We start from the raw sequence: 21519 nt of genomic DNA on the forward strand, positions 1-21519 counted from the left end.
CTTCGTGTGGGATTACCCAACACTACATCCCTGCAGATTAGACTTCAGAGAGAAGCCCTGGCCCTCAGCCTAGTGACAGGAGGAGCTTTGTTGAGCTGCAATCAAGGGCCCTCATCATAAATGTGCATTCCCATTATGAGGCCCTACAAGCTTAGGTAGCCTTTGAAGTGCGACAAGAGGAATTGGCATTCTGTTAGCTTGACTAGACTGGCCAGTTGTTTTGTGTTATTTTTCTTTTTTTAGACAGATTTTTATTCTAACATCTTTCCTGTATTTTCACTTCTGTCTCTCTTTTTCTATACTTTTTTTTTTCTAAGTTTGCCCTGCAGCACAGGTTATGCAAAGATTAGAGTGTGTTGTTTATTTTAATCACATCTAGCACAGATATGTAAACAAGCAGCACCTGTATTCATGTTATGCCAATCTCACAGTCATGGATGAATATAAAATAGCAACCAGCTGGTTCTCCGTTTGATCTGCTTCTTCTGCCCAATAACAAAGAGCGAGCTACCAGCTATACCTCCTCAACATGTATTAATGCAAATTCTCTGGAAAATGTTGATGAAAAAGATTGGTCTCTCTGTGGTCGCTGCTCTAATTAAATCATGGTGGAAAAGCAGTTTGCATTCATACACAGGCTACCTGGAGTGCAGTGCGTTTGTGTGTGCATATCTGCACAACAATTCTCGTTAACAAAATGCGTTTGCTTCCCTCAAACAGTGGACACACCACCCTAACAGTGACTGGGACTAACCTGGATGTAGTTCAGGAACCTCGGGTTCGTGTCAAATATGCTGGCCATGAATCTGTCAATGTGAGTAAGATGAATCCTGATTTAATACTCCCAACAATGTGATACAAACACAAACATAAATCTTTTCCATACTGTTTCTCTGTTCAAGGTAAACTCTTTTTTTTTTTTTTTTTTTTTACATATTCATCTTCAAAGCAGGCATTTTCAAAGCAATGCTTATAAAATCGAAGCTGAACATAAGAGAAAAGGTTAGAAAGAGGCTGCGTAAGCAGCAGTTCCTTCCAAAGTGACATTTTAAAAAACTGACATGAAAGAGCTCAGTTTTAGAGCCTTGATTTATGATGTTGATTCGGCTTGACTGAACTGCTCAGGCAGGTTGCTTCAAAGTGATTGATTGTATTAAAGTGTCGGGGCTCTGATGGCAAAAGTCCAGACACCTTCAGCCCCAAGTGTTTTTGACCAGTCAAGGATTTGCCTGAGGTTCGCGCTGACTGAAACCTCAGAAATCGATACTAAACAGGTAACTGATGAGATGTCAAAAAGAGAAATGATTGAACCACATGCTTTTACCAGACCAAATGCTGTGTTTTTTTTCTTTTAAGTGGAAAACGTGTGGATGTGTGTTAGAGGTATGCTCTGAGCCAGTTAAATGGTGTGTCACTGATGCCGGCCCAGACTCTGAGCAGGTCAATTAAAAATACATATTCCACAGTGTCACTAGCAGTGCCGAAGTATAAAAGGATTAAAGCAAAACTTTTTACCAAGGAGATGTGGTAAAAATGGCCACTGGTGAATTTAATGAAGACAGTCTCTTTATCTTGCATATCTGAAAACATGACTTAGATTGCCTAAAAGTATTTAGAATCACAAAAGCACTTAATTGACTTGAAACAGCTCCCTTTGGAACCTGAGATTTGTCTGAAGCTGGCTAAAAGCAGGCCTGGAGCCGGTGAAATTGAAAGGGAAAGCTCAGTATTAAGAGGAACTTTGAACAATGTCAGAAAACACAGAAGTCAGCAAATGATAGCCATGATAGGATAGTGTCTTGTGAATATATTTGCAATTAAATACAATCAAGCATGTTTATTAATAAATTAAACTATCATGTCTCATCAGAACATGAAATGACATGCATGTTTGAATCTGTCACATTTTTAAAAATGTGGTAATAAGGTGTGGGGAAGTAAAGGGTAGCTGTTAATCATCTAATTCAACACTGTATTGTGAATGAAACATAGAAATTACAAGATAATTCTGTCTTCCTCCCATTTTAGGTTTTGTATTTTTTTTTTTTTGCCAGTGACTGGGCATTATTTTTGAGTTAGAAATTCTAATGGCAAAATTACCATATCCCCATTTCCCCACAGTAGAGATTCCTGCAAATTCCTGGACGCAGGTTGTGATCAGTCTCACCCCTAATTTAATAATTTGTTCCTTCTTTTATTTCTATTTCCTCAAAACATCATCCAGATCCTTCGATAACCTTTTGAGTTATATTGCAGACAGACAGACAAACTAATGCTATCGAATGCACAACCTACACTTTGAAAGATAAAAATGAAGACCTAATAACTTCTAACAGATGTAAATCAACACTGTCTCACATGTACTATAATGGAAGTGCAATAACAGTGCAAGTCCTTACATGAATAGAATAATGCATGCGGATATTCATGGTCACTGTATGTAGCTTGTACATCTGATTCAATCCTCTCCAGGTGTGCAAAGTTCTGAACACAACCACCATCAGTTGCTTCGCCCCATCTCTGAAGGCAGAGCACACAGCTGACCAGGAGACAATTAAACAAGTGGATGAGTTTGGTTTTGTCTTCAACAACGTCCAAGCACTGCTCACTTATAACAACACAGGCTTCGTCTACTACCCCAATCCCTACCTGGAGCCCCTGAGCCTCACAGGTGTTCTGGAGCAAAAACCTGGCGCCCCGATCATTCTCAAAGTAAGTTAATCTATTTGTTTTTCCAGAAACTCTTAAGTCATAACTGGTTCAAGGAAGTCAAACTTGCTGGTGGCATAATTTCCCACCATAAACAACTTCACCACCAGAAACTTTGATAATAATTTCTTTAATCCTAAATACAAACAATTTAGTGCTCCAGCTGTGACCTGTTTACATTATTGTGAACACCCAATGTTGCTGCATTGTTAAAAAAAAAAAAAAACTCTTGGCTTCATCTGAGCTGCAACATGCACTGTTTCTACTGTTTCTTAAACAAATGAAACCATCGTAGACAAAACAGTTGGCTCCATCTGTGTCCGGCTTGGTTTTTTAAGATTGAGCACGTATGAATCAGTGGGAAATATTGATAACACAGGACAGAAGTTTTGTAGAAAAAACTGTGAATGTAAAAGTCTTTAATAGACTTTCATTAGGCCTGAGTCCTAAATAGGTAATACATAGAATTTATAATCTCTCATGTATTAGTTTTTAAATTTTATTTTGTTAGGATCCTCACCAAAAGCTATTTGAAATGTGAAATATCCTTCTTTAACTGTGTTGCAGGGCCGCAACCTGGTGCCATCTGCATCTGGAGGAGCTAGGCTCAATTACACGGTGCTGATAGGAGATACACCCTGTTCTCTTACAGTGTCTGACACTCAGTTACTGTGTGAGCCACCAAACCTTACCGGGCAGCATAAAGTCATGGTCAGTCGAAACTCCACGATTATCTGCCCATTTTCTTTCTTGCTAGGAGTCTGACTGCCGGTGTGAATGTGGGTCGCTGTCTGTGGGTCAGTGTTTGTCTTTACGTCACTGTTTATGGGTCACTGACAGGCTTTCATTTAGTCACTGGCTTTCTGTCAATGTCTGTCACTCATGCTCTGATAGGTTTCCTATTATACACATTGTCCTCTAGAATTATTGACAAGCAAAAGATGACAGCAGAGCTAGAAAAAGAAAGAGAAGTTTATGTGCCCATAGGTTATTTTATTCAAAGACAAATATAACATTTTCTGTTTTTGCTATGCAGACTTTTTTTTAGTGATGTTTTCAAAAGAATTTTTAAGCCATTTCATTTTAAAGGCATATATATGTATATATATATATGTATATATGAATTAGATATAGATAGATTACATAGAATATATACATATGTGTGTATGTCTGTGTGTATGTATTGTTGAAAAATTGAAAAAAAATTGTGAATTGTTGTTAAAAACATTTTCAAATCATTTGCAGGTTCAAGTAGGAGGACTGCACATCTCTCCAGGAGAAGTTCACATCCAGTCGGACAGCCTGCTCACTCTCCCTGCTATCCTCAGTATCACAGCTGGAGGAGGGCTGCTCCTCATCATCGTTATCATCGTTCTACTGGCTTACAGACGGAAGTCACATGAGAACGACCTCACTCTGAAGCGCCTGCAGATGCAGATGGACAATCTGGAGTCCAGAGTGGCTCTTGAGTGTAAAGAGGGTGAGTATGATCGGAGACATGAAATGCATATTCTGCTCATTAAACCTCATGTTCCCAAGATAACATTTAATCCGTGATTGCATTATGGCACCATCTGTTGAGCGCTAACTTGAAAGTTAAAAGTTCATTAACAACATGATTTATTTAAACGGCAATTTATCATAAATTGGGTTGTATGAAAAAACAAGGAAAATTTTAGTCTTTAGTTTTTTTGTATTATTTTATAGCTGTGAATTCATTTCACTTCTATAATTCAGTTTTTAAGAAATCCCAGTTTTCCCAGAAAGTTTCTGTAATTTAGGGAGGCCCTGTTGAGAAACATGCAATAATATGACGGAATATAATATAAATATAAAGTTCCACTGCTATTTTACTACAGAAGGCCACACGCGAGATACATACACTCAGCTTTTTATTTCGTTATATTCTTCAGGGTGGGGGGGTGGGGGCGCTGTCAGTTTGTTGATGGATGCCAATCAATGTTAAGTTCTGCTTTGACTTTTCAAGTAAAATGGCTATTTAGTTTGGTTCTTTTTAAACATTTTGCCATTTTGCAATTTATGAACCTCTTTTGGTATGATTTGATGACACGCTACAATTTTACAAGGTTTGAGGTAACATAGGCTTTGATTAACTAACCCAGGCAGTAAATCAAAGTAAATCGAATCAAAAAACAAACAAGCTCAATGTCTCATAAATTTATTTCCAATCGAGAAAGGTGCAAAATAAATACTATTTACACATTATAAACTCTCACAACTACATGTTTTTAATTAAAAACTGACAGTAATATGAATATAAAACAGAGTTTGTGGCAGATGCTAACAAATCAAGAGTAAATCTGGCACCTAGTGTTTGCCAGAACATTCAACATGCTTCTGCTATGTTCAGCTTTTGCAGAGTTACAGACGGACATCAACGAGTTAACTAGTGATCTGGACAGAGCTGGCATCCCCTTCTTGGATTATCGTACTTATGCTATGAGGGTCCTTTTTCCTGGCATTGATGACCACCCTGTGCTCAGAGAGCTGGAGGTGAGGAATCTTTAAGGCAGAGCTGCAGCTCTCAAATGTAGTTTCAATATCTTGACCTCAAGCATCAGGTAATCAAAAATTGGCTGCTCTTGGCTTTTAGGAAGGAGAAACTTTTGTCGAACAGAGCGGAGTGAACAAATTGTACTTCATTCACTATATTCTGCTGCCAGTTTGTTTGGTGGTCAGAGTAATGCACGAAGGAGTCTGTACTAGAAGTTTACTGCCATCCTGAAGCTACTGGGCGATGAACGTTTTCTGAAAAATGCCTATCCTCTTCCAGAGGATTTAGTCTACTGTTTAATAGCCATTATTTAATCAAATCTGATGGCAAATCCACTAACACTTCAGTTTTTTTAGTGGAAAGACTTCTTCAAAGTCAAAACTGGTTGATGTTACAAATTAAGGTTGGTCTAATCAGCCATTCCAGTACACACAGTTACATGCATCAGCAAAGATCTGGAAAAAACGTTTTCCTCTGATTGCACTCCCTTTTCTTCAGAGAAAAGCTTTTCATTAGTGGAGAAACATTAGGAATGAATTATAGTCTCTCTTTGAAAAAAAAAAGAAAAAAGAAAGATATTTTCATTGTGAGGACAGTTAAGTTACGACTTAGCTTCCTACATTACCAAACTTGCAGCTACATGATTTTTTTCTGTTTTGCATTTTGCTTTGTAGTGTTTGAGAATTTTTGTGTATATCCAAATACGTTTTCATCTGCTATGAAACATCCTTGAGCAAATACTATCTAATAAGCGTGTGCATCTTTGTTTGTGTGCAAAAACGCATGATGCGTGTAGGTGCCGGGGAGCGGACAGACGCATGTGGAGAAAGCCTTGAAGCAGTTTGCTCAGCTGGTGAATAACAAGGTTTTCCTGCTGACATTCATCCGTACACTGGAGATGCAGCGCTCATTCTCCATGCGTGACCGCGGCTATGTGGCTTCACTCATCATGACTGCTCTGCAAGGGCGGCTAGAGTATGCAACCGACATCCTCAAACACCTGCTGTCAGACCTTATAGGGCGCAACCTGGAGAGCAAAAACCACCCCAAACTACTCCTCCGCAGGTATAAAGCGGTATCACTAAAAACTGCATTGCATAATGCATTTTTAAATGATAGTGTCAACTTTTATGAAATATCTATATTTTATGTAAATACTGTGATTATGTTTACTGTTTTCAAATAGTGTGCTTCAGCATTTTCTCATTTAAAAACAATCATCATGACATAGAATGACAGTTCACGGTAATGCAATAGTCATACATCAGCTGTATTCACAGAAAAGAGGGCAAAAATCTAGAAAAATCGTACAATTTAGGTAAGGTTTATACAACTCTACCTTGTATAATTGCAGAACTGCACATATTTTTCTCTGCGGTGAAGGAATTTTAACTAGAGAACATTTCTCCGACAAAACCTACCAGTTCTGATCAGCACTGCTTATCTTTTGGCATAGATAATTCCTCCGTGCTTTGTTCTTTCCAGCCCAGTTACCACACTGCTGATGGCTGAGTAACTAGGCCAGTGAAAGAAAGCCCACCTCTCTTCAGCTTGGTTTTGTGCAACCATGTGAAACATTGGTTACTAGTTTGAAGATCGGGGTGACTGAGCAGACAGGTGAAAGACAGGAGTGTTAAAACTGATAGAGAGCGGGGAGGACTGACAGCGGAAGAGAACCTAATGGGGAAGAGTGAGTGCAGCGGCGGCAGAGTTGTTGTCAGTCTGACTTATCTTCCCTGTGCCCCTCATGAAACATTCAGCTGTAGCTCACGTTTCTTCCCTCGTCACTTCTCCTCCTTTCTCTTGCTTCTTTCCCCTTTTCCTCCACCTCTGGTTATCTGCCGATTGTTTTCCCAGGGCTGAGGCCAACCTGCTGAATGTTTCATGAGTTTTTTTTTCCTTTTCTGTCACTTTTTTTTTTTTTTTTTTTTTTTACGAAAAAGGGGAACTATCTCAGTTTGAAGCCAGCTCATTAAATAAAAGGATGAGATCACTTGACAGCTGGTACAACAAGAACATGTTAACATAAACATGCTGCTCTTTCGTAACCATTCAGAAGTTTAATGGGTTTTCGTCAATGGCAGTGTCAGAACAGGTTAAGGCTGAAATGCAGGTAAAGATGAAACAGAGAAGAGACATAAGGTAATGGAGAAGGAGAGCATGTCCATAATGCTGCAGGCTTTAGATAAGATTTAAATTTAAGGCTACTTGTGGCTTATTTTAAAGAGCATTCAGATATGATACACAGCAAACCATTAAATCTTCCTTTTGAACTCATGTATAGCAGCTTCGTACACCGCAAAAAGAAAAGAAACACGGTGAGTCCAAGATTTGTCTGCACAATTATGTCATGCCCCAAATATGTTGTGCACTAGCAGCACTTATCTTACAGTTGAGTCAAGTGTATATCCTTGGAGACCAAGAGGCTGAGTGAGAATACTATGTCTTGTAACCTGACGTGTCACATCTTTTGGTTTCAGTACCGTCAGGCTCAGAGGTCTAAATCCATGAAGAATAATCAGAGCACTCTGGCTCTATGTGGGATCTCTCCTGATACCAAATAAATCAGATTCTTTCTTTTCTCTTGCAGAACAGAGTCTGTGGCAGAAAAGATGCTGACAAATTGGTTTGCCTTTTTGCTCCACAAATTTCTCAAGGTAAAAAGAAGCCTTTCTCCCGGCTCATTTCTACAGGTGTCCGTGTGATGTAGTATGGTACTGCCCATTTAAATGATTTGCATTGATTTTTAAGCAGACTGCTGTGCACGCTTGTGTTGTAGCTATGATTTTAGCAGCCTGATATTGATGTGTTTAAGCACGCCATGGAGGGATAATGGTTACCTGTGAGGTCAAATACATAACCAGTTGAGGATATAAAAGCGCCATTGTGTTTAATGCGTCATGCTCCAGTTACCAGATCTCATCGTCAACGAATGTAGATCTCGTTCCTTCTCTTCACTTTTTTTCTGTGTCTTGCCCCCCCACCCCCATAAAACAGGAGTGTGCTGGTGAGCCTCTCTTCATGCTGTTCTGTGCCATCAAACAGCAAATGGAGAAAGGGCCCATAGATTCTATCACTGGAGAGGCACGCTATTCCCTCAGTGAAGATAAACTCATCCGCCAGCAGATTGAATACAAGACACTGGTGAGTCACAATGGAGCTTATAAGTAAAAAAAAAAAACAACATAGATTTTTGTTTTTTGTTTGCTTGTTTTAATTTTTAGCTTCTTGTGACAGATTCACAGATCTGTGGTATATTTCCATGCTGGGTATGAATTTAGGATTGATTTAAATGACTGGATGCTTTTTCTCTATGGACAAATAATCTTACAGAGCACCACTGTCTAAACAAGAACTAAACAAAATTTTCTCAAACTAAAGTAGATAGTAAAACTTATAATATTGCTGCTGTAATTATTTAATTATCCCTGTCTTCATTTTCATTTGCATAAACATCAGTATTTTCGTTTGATTTATATAAAATCACAAAGCTCTATGTTTGCTGTGGTCTTTGTGTTTTCTAGTTCACATTGCTGCTTCGCTGAGTCAGCAAACTGCCATGTTTGCTCTCTTATCTCATATCATTATAAATGTATCAAATTTATACATTTACTTTTAGATCACAGAGACCCAGAACTGACAACACAAATCCAAAGGAAGCCTCACCTTCATGTCTTATGTCTTAGTAAGGTTGATCATCGATCTGCTGCCAGAATAGCTTCAATACACTCTTCTATCGGCCCACTGATTCTTCAAGTTATGTGAAATGAAAAATGCAAAAATTTCTCAGAAGATATTCCCTCATTTTGTGTTTTGATAAACCACATCAATCTAAATACTCAAGTTGTTCTTTTAAAGGCAGAATAAAGCAAAATAAATATAGACCCACTGTATTCTCCGAGTTTGTCAAATCACAAACAAATGTTATTGACTACCCCATAAATTATTAAAATAATCAAGTAAATGAAATTAGGCTTCACAAACAGAGGAATATGAGCAGTGACCTCTGTCAGAGAAGCTGGAGATATTGCTATGAGATATCGCAGATCAGCTCCATTGAATGACACTACAGGTTAAACAGAGAGGAGCTCATTTTAGTGGAAGTAAACTGCTTAGATGTGAAATGACCAACGCAGATCACGAGATATAGCTGTGGAGTGAATACTAACATTGTTGTGCAACGTGCTTACATTCCCATTGTGGGTATTGTCCTAGCTGCGACCATTTGTAGACCTCCTAATCCCAACTGTCCCCAAAAAAGTTTCTTGAAGCATAAAGGGCTTTAAAAGCTTTAAAATGTTAAGTGTTAAGAGTGAGGTCACTTCTGCTGATTCTGTGGTGATAAATGCACCATAGAATAACTTTTTAGATACTTCAGATCTTCTCTAAATATCTTGAGCTAAAAGTTAATCACTAAAAAAAAATCCACAATTCATTTGAACATGTTTTGACTTTTTAACACGTATAACTTGTTTCCACTCAGGATCTTGGAGTTTGCTTTACTCTGACTTTAAAGTCAGATTAGGTGATCTAACCTTGGCTATTGGATCTGATTTGGTCTCATAGTGATAAAACCTTTTTGTGTATGTGTGTGTGTGTGTCCCTATGTTGATCCTATTAGATCAGAAATGTTTCATTGAATTATAAAACTGATTATTCAAAACAATTTCTTTTATTTTATTTGTCCTTCAAAGCACAACAAAGCTCCCACCGAAAGGGTTAAACATTCATGTTTTTTGTCCTTCTACCCATTTCTTCGTGACATGGTCTGACATTGCAAAAATTGAAATAAAAATTGAGCAGGTAGCGTTACATAATCAATCTGTTACTATACCAACAATGCCATCAAAATTCTGTTTGCTGTATGCTATACAGTACAGTCATGTGGTGGAGTCAACAGAAATACACATCATGCCTTCGCCTTTTACATTTCTATTAAAATTAAGCTTGTTGGATTCCTCTGGCAGTCAATCAGAAAAAAAAAAAAAAAAGTTCTCCCTCCGGCTTTAGCTGCAGAGTAGAGTCAGCCAGTGACAGGATGACACGTCTCTGATTGCCATGTCAGGGAGTGAGAGAGGCTATGTCTCATTACTTGTAGAAACGCTTCTGCTCGAGCTGCACAGTCACATCCTGGAGGTGTGAAATTACATTTCAAGCCAAGATGCTCTCCACCAGGACAGAATGGTGGGGAGAAGGTAATGACAGAAGCTCCACATGAGCACCTTTCTCTCTCTCTCTCTCTCTCTCTCTCTGTCTTCCACCACCATCTCCTCCATCTGCAGACACTGAGCTGTGTGAACCCCGATAATGAAAACAGTCCAGAAATTCCTGTCAAGGTGCTCAACTGCGACACCATTACCCAGGTAAAGGAGAAGATCCTGGATGCAGTATACAAGAACATGCCTTACTCACAGCGACCACGAGCTACAGACATGGATCTAGGTGAGGCTGTGAAAGACTCATTTTATAATAATACCTGTTTCATAAATCCTTTTTATATATATAAAAAAAAATATGGAAAAAAAATCAGCAGTGGCACATAACCTGCTGGAATAATGACAGATGGGAGATACTCCGCTGCGAGAAGCCATGTCAGGAAAGTTATCTCAGATAACTGAGGATCTTTGACATCAACAAAGAGCTCCACATCCACTTCTATTCCCTCCCTTTACCTGTTTGCAGCCCCAATCAGAGCAACACCCCAGCATGGACATTAAGCTATTCTGACAGCACACCTACACTTAGGCTTACGCTCACCACATGTCATCCAGCACTGAATGACGTGCCACAAATCCAGCTGACAAGCGTCTTCAAAGGGAGTAAATAAAACACCTTGTTGGTCATGGCTGATACTGCTTTGGGCTTGTAGTTTTACACCTTAAGGGGCTGTTACATGTTAGGGATTTTGAGAAGATGCATTTCATTGCTTTGGGCAACTTAAGCGAAGACAATCTGTAATTGTGCCCTGCGATGGACTGGCGAGCTGTCCAGGGTGTACCCTGCCTGTCGCCCAAAGCCGGCTGGGATAGGCTCCAGCTTCCCCGCGACCCTGAATTGGAATAAGCGGTTTGGAAAATGAATGAATGAATGAATCTGTAATTGTCAGGGATTGGGAGCAGTCTTTATGACATATTGGCTGCTTCTCTTGACAATAGGCATCATTTTGAAAAGTAAACATAATATAAAAGGATGACATCACCTCAGGGACAATGCAAACATAAAGATTCCCTGCAGACATGACTAAACATGTAAGGCAATAAGGATATAAAATGATGCTAAATATGACTTATTCAAAATTTATAATGTTTTTACGACAGAGTGGCGGCAGGGCAGAACAGCTCGAGTGGTCCTGCAAGATGAGGACATCACAACAAAGATAGAAGCTGACTGGAAGAGACTCAACACACTCATGCACTACCAGGTGGGTAACTTCTAACATAGCACAAATATGAGGAATATTGGGTCAATTATTTCTCATTTTTAATACCAGTTGGCCCTGTATTATTTATTATTAAAAAGCCTGATGATTCATTTCCTCAATAGTGCAAAACTTGTAAGCATTTTGCATTTGTGAGCAAAACAGCTGAATATGTGGGTCGTGCCTCAAAAATAAAAATGTGCCAAAATCCCAATAATCTGTTAGTATTCACTCTGTTTTGAGAGTTCAGAGCTACGAGGTATGTGTCAGTCACAGATGTGCAACCAGGAGCTGATTGGCACATAATTGACAGACAGACTTATCAGAATGAGATTTTGGAGTGCTGATCCTATATCTCATCCCAGAATGTGGGGCTCAACTCCACCCTCCAGGATGACAGGATGAAACTCCCCCACAGAGCAAGGATCATCATAGAGTAGCCAACTTCCAGATTTAGGAGTGGAGAGGATGGAGAAGAAGCACAATCCTTACAAGTTATATGACATTGTAAAATCACTCATCAGGCTTGTATATTGTCAAAAATACAACAAATATTGATATTATAAAAGGTATTAAATAATCAACTAATGATAAATTCCATGACTTTTTGTGCTACAATTAGTGCTGTAAAGAATGGTATTTTTCAAAAGTAAGATATGATGAAATATGAAGGACAATTATTCATGGAATGGCTCAAGCTTCAAATACAAAACCAAGAAAAACAAAAACACATTCACATGTTAGAATTTAAAGGCAATAAATTATGTTTTTTTAATTAAAAAGAGAATGAAAATGGAAAATTAATTATTGAGGTATTAACAGGCTTGTTATTCTTGTTCTCTCTGATAATGTAAAACTGCTACATCCAAAAAATTATTTTAACATTTTTAAAAGAGATTTTGACTATTCAGTAGCTCAGAGGCAACAGAGTAGTAGTTAATGATGAAGGGCAAAGCATTACTCATTCATATTCATATAACTCACCTCACTCCTGTCAACAGTTTTTAAACCTCACGCTTACAAGCAGACTTAGTCAACCAAACATGAACTTGTGTGTTTGTCTCTTCTTCACCATCAGCTTTTTTTTTTTTTTTTTTTTTGGTCTCCAGCTCTTAGAAGTAAATACACAGGTCATTGATTTCAAATGAGTCATTCTGTTCCTTTCTCAGCTGAATGTTTCCCTGAAAATTAGCTTTGGGCCTTTTTACACAGACAACATTCGAGCAAATATTTTACAAAACACAGATGATTAGAGACAAAAATCCATAGCAGGATTATTGACACAGCGGGGGTGGGGGTGGGGGGGGGCTCTTCCCTGTTTGTATGTGTGAAGGAGATAAACACTTTGACTGTTTAGTTTTTTAAGCCTTTTGCAAGGTGTAGAAGTGTTTGTTCTCTTGTTAAGCTGGATTTAGAATAAGCTATATATGCAGCTTATGCAGAACAGTGGCATGAATTTTGCTCATGCTCTGAGTGACCGAGCCTTGTTTGCCTAAAGCTACAGCATTTAGCATACTCCTGGAAGTGCTTTACGCTCTCTTTCACGCACACATACTAACTCACAGGTTCACTAGCTAAAACATGTCAATCTATTTGACATGTATCCTATTGACAGTAATAACGTGTTTTATGCTGAAAGTCACTAACTTCTGGTAGACAAGCTGTGTACAGATACTCTGTACCCAGCAAGCTGTGTTGCACCAAAGTTTCTGATAATCATGACACTGTGAGATAATTAGGCTAGTTTATACGATAAAACTATCAAGTTTGTATTTTTTCATCTGTAAAATATTGCAATAACTTCTGAAAAGTAATTTGACAGAGGATTAAATGCAGACTTTACACTTTAGGTTAAATAGCTAGTATGAAGTATGAACTCCGGGCTTCAGTTCAGCTCTTCACAAACCTATGGATGTCGTCACGGAGGCTCCGTCCAGTCTATGAGGAACAGATTTTCTGATGGTGAATTTTAACCACCGAATTTTGCATGTTGGATTGTGGCAGTCTGAATCTTTTTCCTTTGAATTTTTTATCTTCCAATTTTGAGTTTTGAATTTGTAAAAATAAACTATTAGAAAATTGAAGCATTTAATTCAGATTAAGAAAATTCTGAAAGTTAATTTCCTGCATAAAAGTTTGGCACTTGAACTTCAAAGGCTTATAAATTTCAAAATCTGGTGGATCACATTTACTTCCATATGGTCGTCATTTAGTTTAGTTATACTGAAACGCTACGGCAAATTTCTCCTTGTCCTTGTATTGACTTACTGTTCAGTGAAGTAGTTTAACGTGTTTAATTTCAGTTCATTTTCATCAATATAATATCTTTGGCAACTTAAGCAAATGGTGGTTGGTGTACAGAAAACCGCGTGAATCACAGGTCAGTGTCTGTAAACCCTGGCTTAAATGATATTCATAATCCTCCAGTAATTCAACAAATTTTTGGTCCTTGTTTTGCAATGATTACTTTTGATCAACAGCTGCAAACAAAAAACCTCACAAGGCCGTTTCTTTATTTTCCAGGTGTCAGAGCGCTGTGTGGTGGCCTTGGTGCCAAAACAGATGTCCGCTTTCATCATTCCTTCCTCAGCCAGCTTCCCACGCAGTATCAGCAGATATGGTCAGCACTGTTTAAGAAATGCACAGACCCAAAGCCCAGCTCATGGGAGCGTTTTACTGTGACATCCCAGTCCATAAAGCACCATGATACACAATGTTACATGGGACATTAAACAGAGACAGTGAGATATCAGACAGAAAACGTACAACAGGTTCATTATGTTTACACTCATCCTCAAATTTATTTTTACCTTCCCATTAAAGAAGGAAGAAAACAGCAGTCACCTAAATAAGTTAAAACTGGCAACAGTAATAATGAATACAAACTGAATGAAAATCATGACATTGCTTTTGAGTTGTGTTTCAGTTCAGTCAACATTTGGCAAAAAAAAAAAACAAAACACCAAGCAAATAAACATGATAAACTAAGATAGTTTCCATAATTTGTAAATTAATATTTTGATGAACAATCCTTTGTGGCAATCTCTGAAATTAAGTGTTTTCTGTGACTGTCAATCAGACTTCTGCGCCTGTTGACAAATTATTTGGCCCACTGCTCATCAGCAAAGGTTTTTTATTTTAATTGTTATTTTTTAAATCAGTTAATTTAAAAAACAGTGTTTTATTTCACCAAATTATAATTTAGCTATTTTGTTTTTATTACTTTTTTGAGTCACCAGTTATTCCAAGTACTATAGTGAATTTTGTCCTTTCTTTAAAGAAATGGTATGAATACTGTTGAGAACAACAGTATATCTTTTGTTTTATTTTATTTCTTTTCATATAGACAGACAAATAATTGAGTCAGGTAGCCTTTTTTTAAATACAACAAACATTTCAGAAACTGCAGCCTAAGCTGTTGTTTTGCATTATGTTTAAAATTTTTGTTTTGCATTTAAAAGTTTAAAAACAACACAACACAATCAGGTCACATTTTCAAACATGAAGAGCTAAATACATAAAACATGAGCAGTGGCAGGAAACAAGGATTACAGCTTGGCTAAAAAAAATATGCCTTCATTAAATAAAGATGGATATTATTACTATGACATCCAATGAAATGATGGTTGTAGTGCATTACGTAGTCTAAACTTAAGTATCCTACCTGCTGGGATGCACATGACACTGAAGGCTTTCAAACTTTTATTCTGATCTGTGAAGCAAATTATTTCTCTACATTTCATTTTATACACATATAAACACGTTTGTAACATTTTGAAATATGTTTATTTTTTACCTTATATCATGTTTGACAACCTAGGCATGGATGTACCCTTCCGCTCTAACCCAACCAGCCCTGACAGCCCACACTCCCGTGTGCCTATGTTGACCCCTGACCTAGAAAGTGGTGTCAAAGTTTGGCATTTAGTCAAGAACCATGACCACGGGGACCAGAAAGAGGGTGAGCGTGGGAGCAAGATGGTTTCTGAGATTTATCTCACGAGGCTACTAGCAACAAAGGTGCCACATTATACATATATTATATTCCATTAACTACAGTGGACAGAATGGCACATGGGTATATACTTCCAAGTTACATTTTTAGTATTTATCTCTTTTCCAGGGTACGCTGCAGAAGTTTGTGGATGACCTGTTTGAGACTCTTTTCAGTACTGTATGTCGGGGTACTGCCCTGCCTCTCGCAATTAAATACATGTTCGACTTCCTCGATGAGCAGGCTGACAGACATGGCATCAATGACATGGATGTTCGCCACACATGGAAGAGCAACTGGTGAGAAAACTCGTCATTTTTTAATGTTTTACCCCAAACCTTTATGTGAAGAAATAAAACTTAAAACCTCCATTTTTAACATGCTTACAATTTTACAGAAGGTGATCTGACTGAGACTCAATATCTCAACTTCAAGAGAAACCTGTTAAAAGTGTCTCTTGACATCTGTTTTCCAAATGTCTTCACCTGTATTCTTAGTAGCAGAACATTACGTTTTGGTTTGAAGGCAGCGTCCCCTTACAAATCTTTACAGAGTAGAATTTTATTGGTTTTACATAATGCTTTAAAAACCTAAAGTTTTACATTTCTTCTAGGCTGGATGAGCTTGAATTTAATCTAATACCAACTGGGTTAGGTTGGGCAATAAGTCTTGTGAAAGTTTTTATTGTATTATTTAATGTTTCAATGTTTCTACCACTTTTTACAGTCTAACAATGGCCTTTAAAGATATACATTTAATGCAGTGTCATGTTCAACATCACCAAATGGACTAATCAAAAACAAACACAAAACATCTTGTGAAGTAAATATTTCTTTCAGATTCTTTCATAATTTCTCTCTTATTATTTTCAGCCTTCCTCTACGTTTCTGGGTAAATGTAATCAAGAATCCCCAGTTTGTATTTGACATCCATAAAAGCAGTATCACAGACGCCTGTCTGTCTGTGGTGGCCCAAACCTTTATGGACTCTTGTTCAACGTCGGAACACCGTTTGGGAAAAGACTCACCCTCCACCAAACTACTATATGCCAAGGACATACCGCATTACAAAAGCTGGGTGGAAAGGTGAGTATTCATGGTTAAAAGTGTGTTTACAGATGTAGGTTTGTATCGCCAAATGTTGCAATGGTCATTGACCATAAGAGCAAGGTGAAAGTCAAATTAAGCATAAATTAGTAACTGATTATAACAATATTCATAACAATACTTCCAGGAAAATACCATAGTCTGTATAATTTTATTTCAAAAGCTGACGCAATATCCTTTAGACAACTATGTATGAGAGTTGGTTGATTTTGTGAACTTCACATCAGTTTCTTCATCGATGTGATTAATCGGCTTTAATGCTTTAATGTTTATACTAAGAAAAAAAGTGAGATTAAAAACATTTCTTTGCAGTTTTTCTTTTCCTTTGGACAATACTATATGATAATAAGATGACTAGTTAAACAGCCAAGACTTGAAACAGTAATTGGATGACAAACATTTACTTTGGGAATTACGTACTTAAATCAATGTAGAAACAGTTTCGGGAGGTTTTCTGACACGTTTTTGATAAGGACAAGACAAGACAAGGCAAGTTTATTTGTATAGCACCTTTCATGTACAAGACTATTCAAAGTGCTTTCCATGAAACATTAAAAGCATTACAGATGGTGTAAAAACAAGCAAAAAAAAAAAAAAAACCCATAAAAGACAACACAGAAAGCAAAATCCCAATAAAATAAAAATTATATTAAAATAATTAAAAGCAAAATTAATGAAAAGTGGCTGTGCATATTGCATGCATAGTCACATGAGAAAAAATGTTTTTAAGTTGGATTTAAACGTTTCTACATTTGGTGAGAGTTTAATCTCCACTGGCAGTTTGTTCCACTTGTTTGCAGCGTAACAGCTAAATACTGCTTCTCCATGTTTAGTCTGGACTCTGGTCTGGACTAGCTGACCCGAGTCTTTGGATCGAAGAGCTCTGCTTGGTTTATATTCTCTGAAAATATCACAGATGTATTCTGGTCCTAAACCATTCTGGGATTTGTAAACAATCAGCAGGGTTTTGAAATCTATCCTGTTACTGACTGGAAACCAGTGTAAAGATTTTAAAACTGGTGTGATGTGTTCAGACCTCTTAGTTCTAGTTAAAGCTCTAGCAGCAGCATTCTGGATGAGCTGCAGATGTTTAATGTTCTTTTAGGAAGTCCTGCTGACCCTCTTCTCTTTGCTACCAAACAGAATAATCTCAGTTTTGTCTTCATTTAATTTAAAATTCTCTCTCATCCAGGTGTTTACTTGCTCCAAACACTGGCACAGTAAGCCTATTGGACTGTGGTCATCTGGTGACAAATATACATAAAGCTGCATGTCATCTGCATAACTGTGATAATTGATTATAAGATTTATTAGCCACTGAAAACTATAGTCTACGAAATGGTAGCCCAGGCAATGAAAGTATTAAGACATAAATATTCTATATCATTTAGTTAGAACACATTATTCAAACACTATAAAGCTGAATATTTTTTTTCATACAGAGTTTGTATCCTGGAATGGTTTAAACATATTTTTCTACCAAAATGCCTCAGATTTAGTGACACCTTTATCAGTGAATATTATTTGACTTTATATGACAACAGACTAAATCCAACAGAGGAGAAAAGCTCTACATGCATGATTGTGTCCTTGACACTGACAATGTATGTGTGTTTGTGTCTCCTCTCAGGTACTATGCTGACATCAACCGCCTACCTGCCATCAGTGATCAGGATATGAATGCGTATCTGGCTGAACAGGCTCGCCTTCACTCCAGTGAGTTCAACGTGCTCAGTGCCCTCCATGAGATCTATGCTTACGTCAGCAAGTACAGCCAAGAGGTAAGGCTCGGTCAACGCAGTACAAAAGCTTATCTGCTCGGGTGTTTCACTGGCATGGTTTGCAAACTAATTGACACCCGGCCCCAAATTCCGCACAATTTTGAGTACTGAACTGCTTTTTGTTGTTGTATTGTTTTTGTATATTTTCATTTATTTGGGTTTACAACCCAACTATTTTGTTTAACTTAGCTCTCATCCTGCTCTAACATTGTCATTTCATACCACAGGAGGTAAAAGATTTAGTTAAAAAAAAAGGCTGCAGCAGTTGAATCATTTAACAGTTCTGGATAGTTTCTTCAGGAGTTGAAAGAGGCTGATTGCTGGACTTCAATTAGTCATAGACGTGCTCTCAGGGCAGGGTTTTGTTGCTCTGTGTATACAGGGTGTCTTGAAAGGCAGCTACGTAAAAACCAGCGTCGTAACAAATTTATAAGAAGTTATGAGTCTTTCCAAAGTTTATACAACAAAAAAAAAACAAAAAAAACACCGAAGTTTAGCTTATTCAGACTGAAGGACTAAAAAAAAAAAAAAAAGCATTTTTAAGCCTAATAGATGTTTGATAGCATCTTCTTAGATCCTGAAGGCTTGTCAAAAATTGACAGAGCTTTCACTTTTCATAAATATCTCAATTTATCTGCCTCTATGGCAGATAGTGATGTTAAATTCATACTACCTGAATGCTTTAACCTTCAGTTTTTATTACACATCACTACTTTTGTTCTTATTTCCATTGACAAGAAACAAAGAACAATGGATGTGCTTAAAAAAAAAAACGTTTTAGAAAACAGAAACACAGTGCACCAACCTTGAAAGAAAGATACACAAATGCTGCTTGGGGTCTAAAGGGATATACTATACACATGTTCCATCCACTCTTAATGGGTTTAAGTAAATGGACTACATTTGTAGAGAGATTTTCTCTTATAGTCAACTGCTCAAAGTGCTTTATGGTAAAAACTGCATTTGCTCTAATAGTCATACTGGGCTTTTTTATTATGTAAAATTGAGAGCTTATCTGTGTTAAATACAAAGTCACATGCCGATGAACACAACACCGGGCAATTGTGGGGTTCATGACCTTACCCATGGACATGTGGGGAAGTCAGTGATTTACCTACTGACCTCCACTTAAACCTTTAAGCCACAGCAACTCTGAGGCTTATGGATTGGCCTGAAATAAATGATGTCACTAGTAAGTCATTACATGGTCTAAAATATGTCAGATATTTTCAAAAATATCAAAAATAAAAAATTTCCATGATTCCAAAATTGCTCTCTTGAAATACCTTGTTTTCAGTCAGAACTTAAACATAATAGGACTTTTAAATAATATCAATACACTTTCATTTAATTCTATGCAATCAAAGCAGTGATGAATTATTGTGAATAAATCTATAAAAACTTAACTGTGATTGAATGCTGTGAAATGCACACAGATTTTACTAGCAATGTCAATTACTAAACAGATGGTGTTGTATTCATAAAAATATTATCTTCAAATCTAAAGAAAGTGGTTTTACTGTCTGGTTCATAGATATATATATATATATATATATATATATATATGACAGCTGTTTTTGTGTTTCAGATCATCGATGCACTGGAGCAAGATGAACAAGCTCAAAAGCAGAAGTTGGCGTATAAAATGGAGCAAATCATCTTAGCCATGTCTACAGAGAGCTGAGCTGTGCACACACCAAGATACCCAATTATCAACACATACACACTTTCAGTCATGCAAACATAGACACACACATCACAAAACAAAATGTAACATGGTTATACACATGGTACTCAGACATGGAGATCATAACACACCAATGTGTATGTGCGGAAATACACAATTGTCCATAATTACATGCAGATTTTAATGGACCTACTGTATAAACTAACTCGCATTATATACACACTCATGCATATTTTTACAAATACCGATGTACATACACAAACCGCAGTATACATCAAACAGCATTATGTCCCAAAGTAAGACTTTTGAATTCAATGTAACCATTTATTTATTTAATTGTTTTTGTTTTTTATTTTTTAAAGAAACTCCAACAGGCAAACATCCAACTTCTAAAACACTCCAATGGAAAAAAGGAAAATGGGAATTTAGGCTGCTGAATTTACTGCCAATTCCAATTCCCTGGGTAATGGTTTGTCTTTGTAGCTGGTGCGTATACTAAATGTGTGTGAAGTATGGCTGGAGTTCTGAAGAGAACAGCACTTAGTAAAGAATGACTCAACATGAAAAATCTCCAGAGGAGATCAACAAAGACAGGGGCCAATTTAATGGGACGGCACATCTGGAGAGACAACACTCAAAGTACTTTTTATATGTCAGAAATGATGGACACTTGTTCACACTACATATCCCTGGCTTGGAGTGACATCGTCGTCGGTAGCTGAGATTCCTACCTCTGTGTTTAAAAGCCTACAATGTTATGGTTTGCTCCGAGATGATTGTCTGAACTGCTAGGTTTTGAAAGCAGTACAATCTATCACTGACAAGGTGAGAGTCTCGCTGATTAATAATACAACACAGGGATCTCAACCATCCAATTCTAAAAATATGGAGAGTTATTTTGGGCCCACTCCCTTGCTCTTAGTGCCAAATATAATGTATCTTGTGTTTTATCCATGTTAAATGCCCCTGTAGAGGCTATTAATAAAACATGCCTTTGTACGGAAGAGATCTCATTTGAGATATGAAATTTTCACAGTGATGATCTATAGACCACTAATTCAGCCATTCAAAGATAAGTGGAGACCAAATTGAACTGTAGCTGAAAGCATGATTAATGAAGTTATAAGTGTGATCATGGATCAGATTAGTCCATCCCTGGCCCACAGCAACGCTCCCCCACCCTAAATGTCTCATCAGTTATTGTTTACATTGAGCGTAATACTTGAAATGCACCCAGTGTACGAGATATTAAGAACACCTGCAGATTCTGTGAAGTAATCTGGACAGATTAAGTTAGAAGAAGGCCTTG

General features: G+C 37.5%; 1 protein-coding gene across 1 annotated transcript in view; it reads left to right on the top strand.

Annotated features, from left to right (window-relative positions):
- Positions 1-20207, top strand: part of LOC306757615 (plexin-A2-like) — a gene marked incomplete at both ends in the record, with an annotated part of 65029 nt that extends 44822 nt beyond the window's left edge. The window contains 16 exons of the mRNA XM_079242722.1: positions 721-814; positions 2473-2712; positions 3277-3420; positions 3955-4189; positions 5081-5223; positions 6021-6289; positions 7815-7881; positions 8222-8368; positions 10507-10666; positions 11542-11645; positions 14166-14262; positions 15463-15662; positions 15766-15935; positions 16509-16721; positions 18373-18523; positions 20112-20207. Of these exons, the coding sequence (XP_079098848.1) occupies positions 721-814; positions 2473-2712; positions 3277-3420; positions 3955-4189; positions 5081-5223; positions 6021-6289; positions 7815-7881; positions 8222-8368; positions 10507-10666; positions 11542-11645; positions 14166-14262; positions 15463-15662; positions 15766-15935; positions 16509-16721; positions 18373-18523; positions 20112-20207 (2530 nt within the window). The remainder of the gene's footprint in view (positions 1-720; positions 815-2472; positions 2713-3276; positions 3421-3954; positions 4190-5080; positions 5224-6020; positions 6290-7814; positions 7882-8221; positions 8369-10506; positions 10667-11541; positions 11646-14165; positions 14263-15462; positions 15663-15765; positions 15936-16508; positions 16722-18372; positions 18524-20111) is intronic.
- Between the last annotated feature and the right edge of the window lie 1312 nt (positions 20208-21519).

Source organism: Telmatherina bonti (assembly GCF_933228915.1).
Source record: "Telmatherina bonti genome assembly, chromosome: 6".
NCBI classification, from domain to species: Eukaryota; Metazoa; Chordata; class Actinopteri; order Atheriniformes; family Telmatherinidae; genus Telmatherina; species Telmatherina bonti.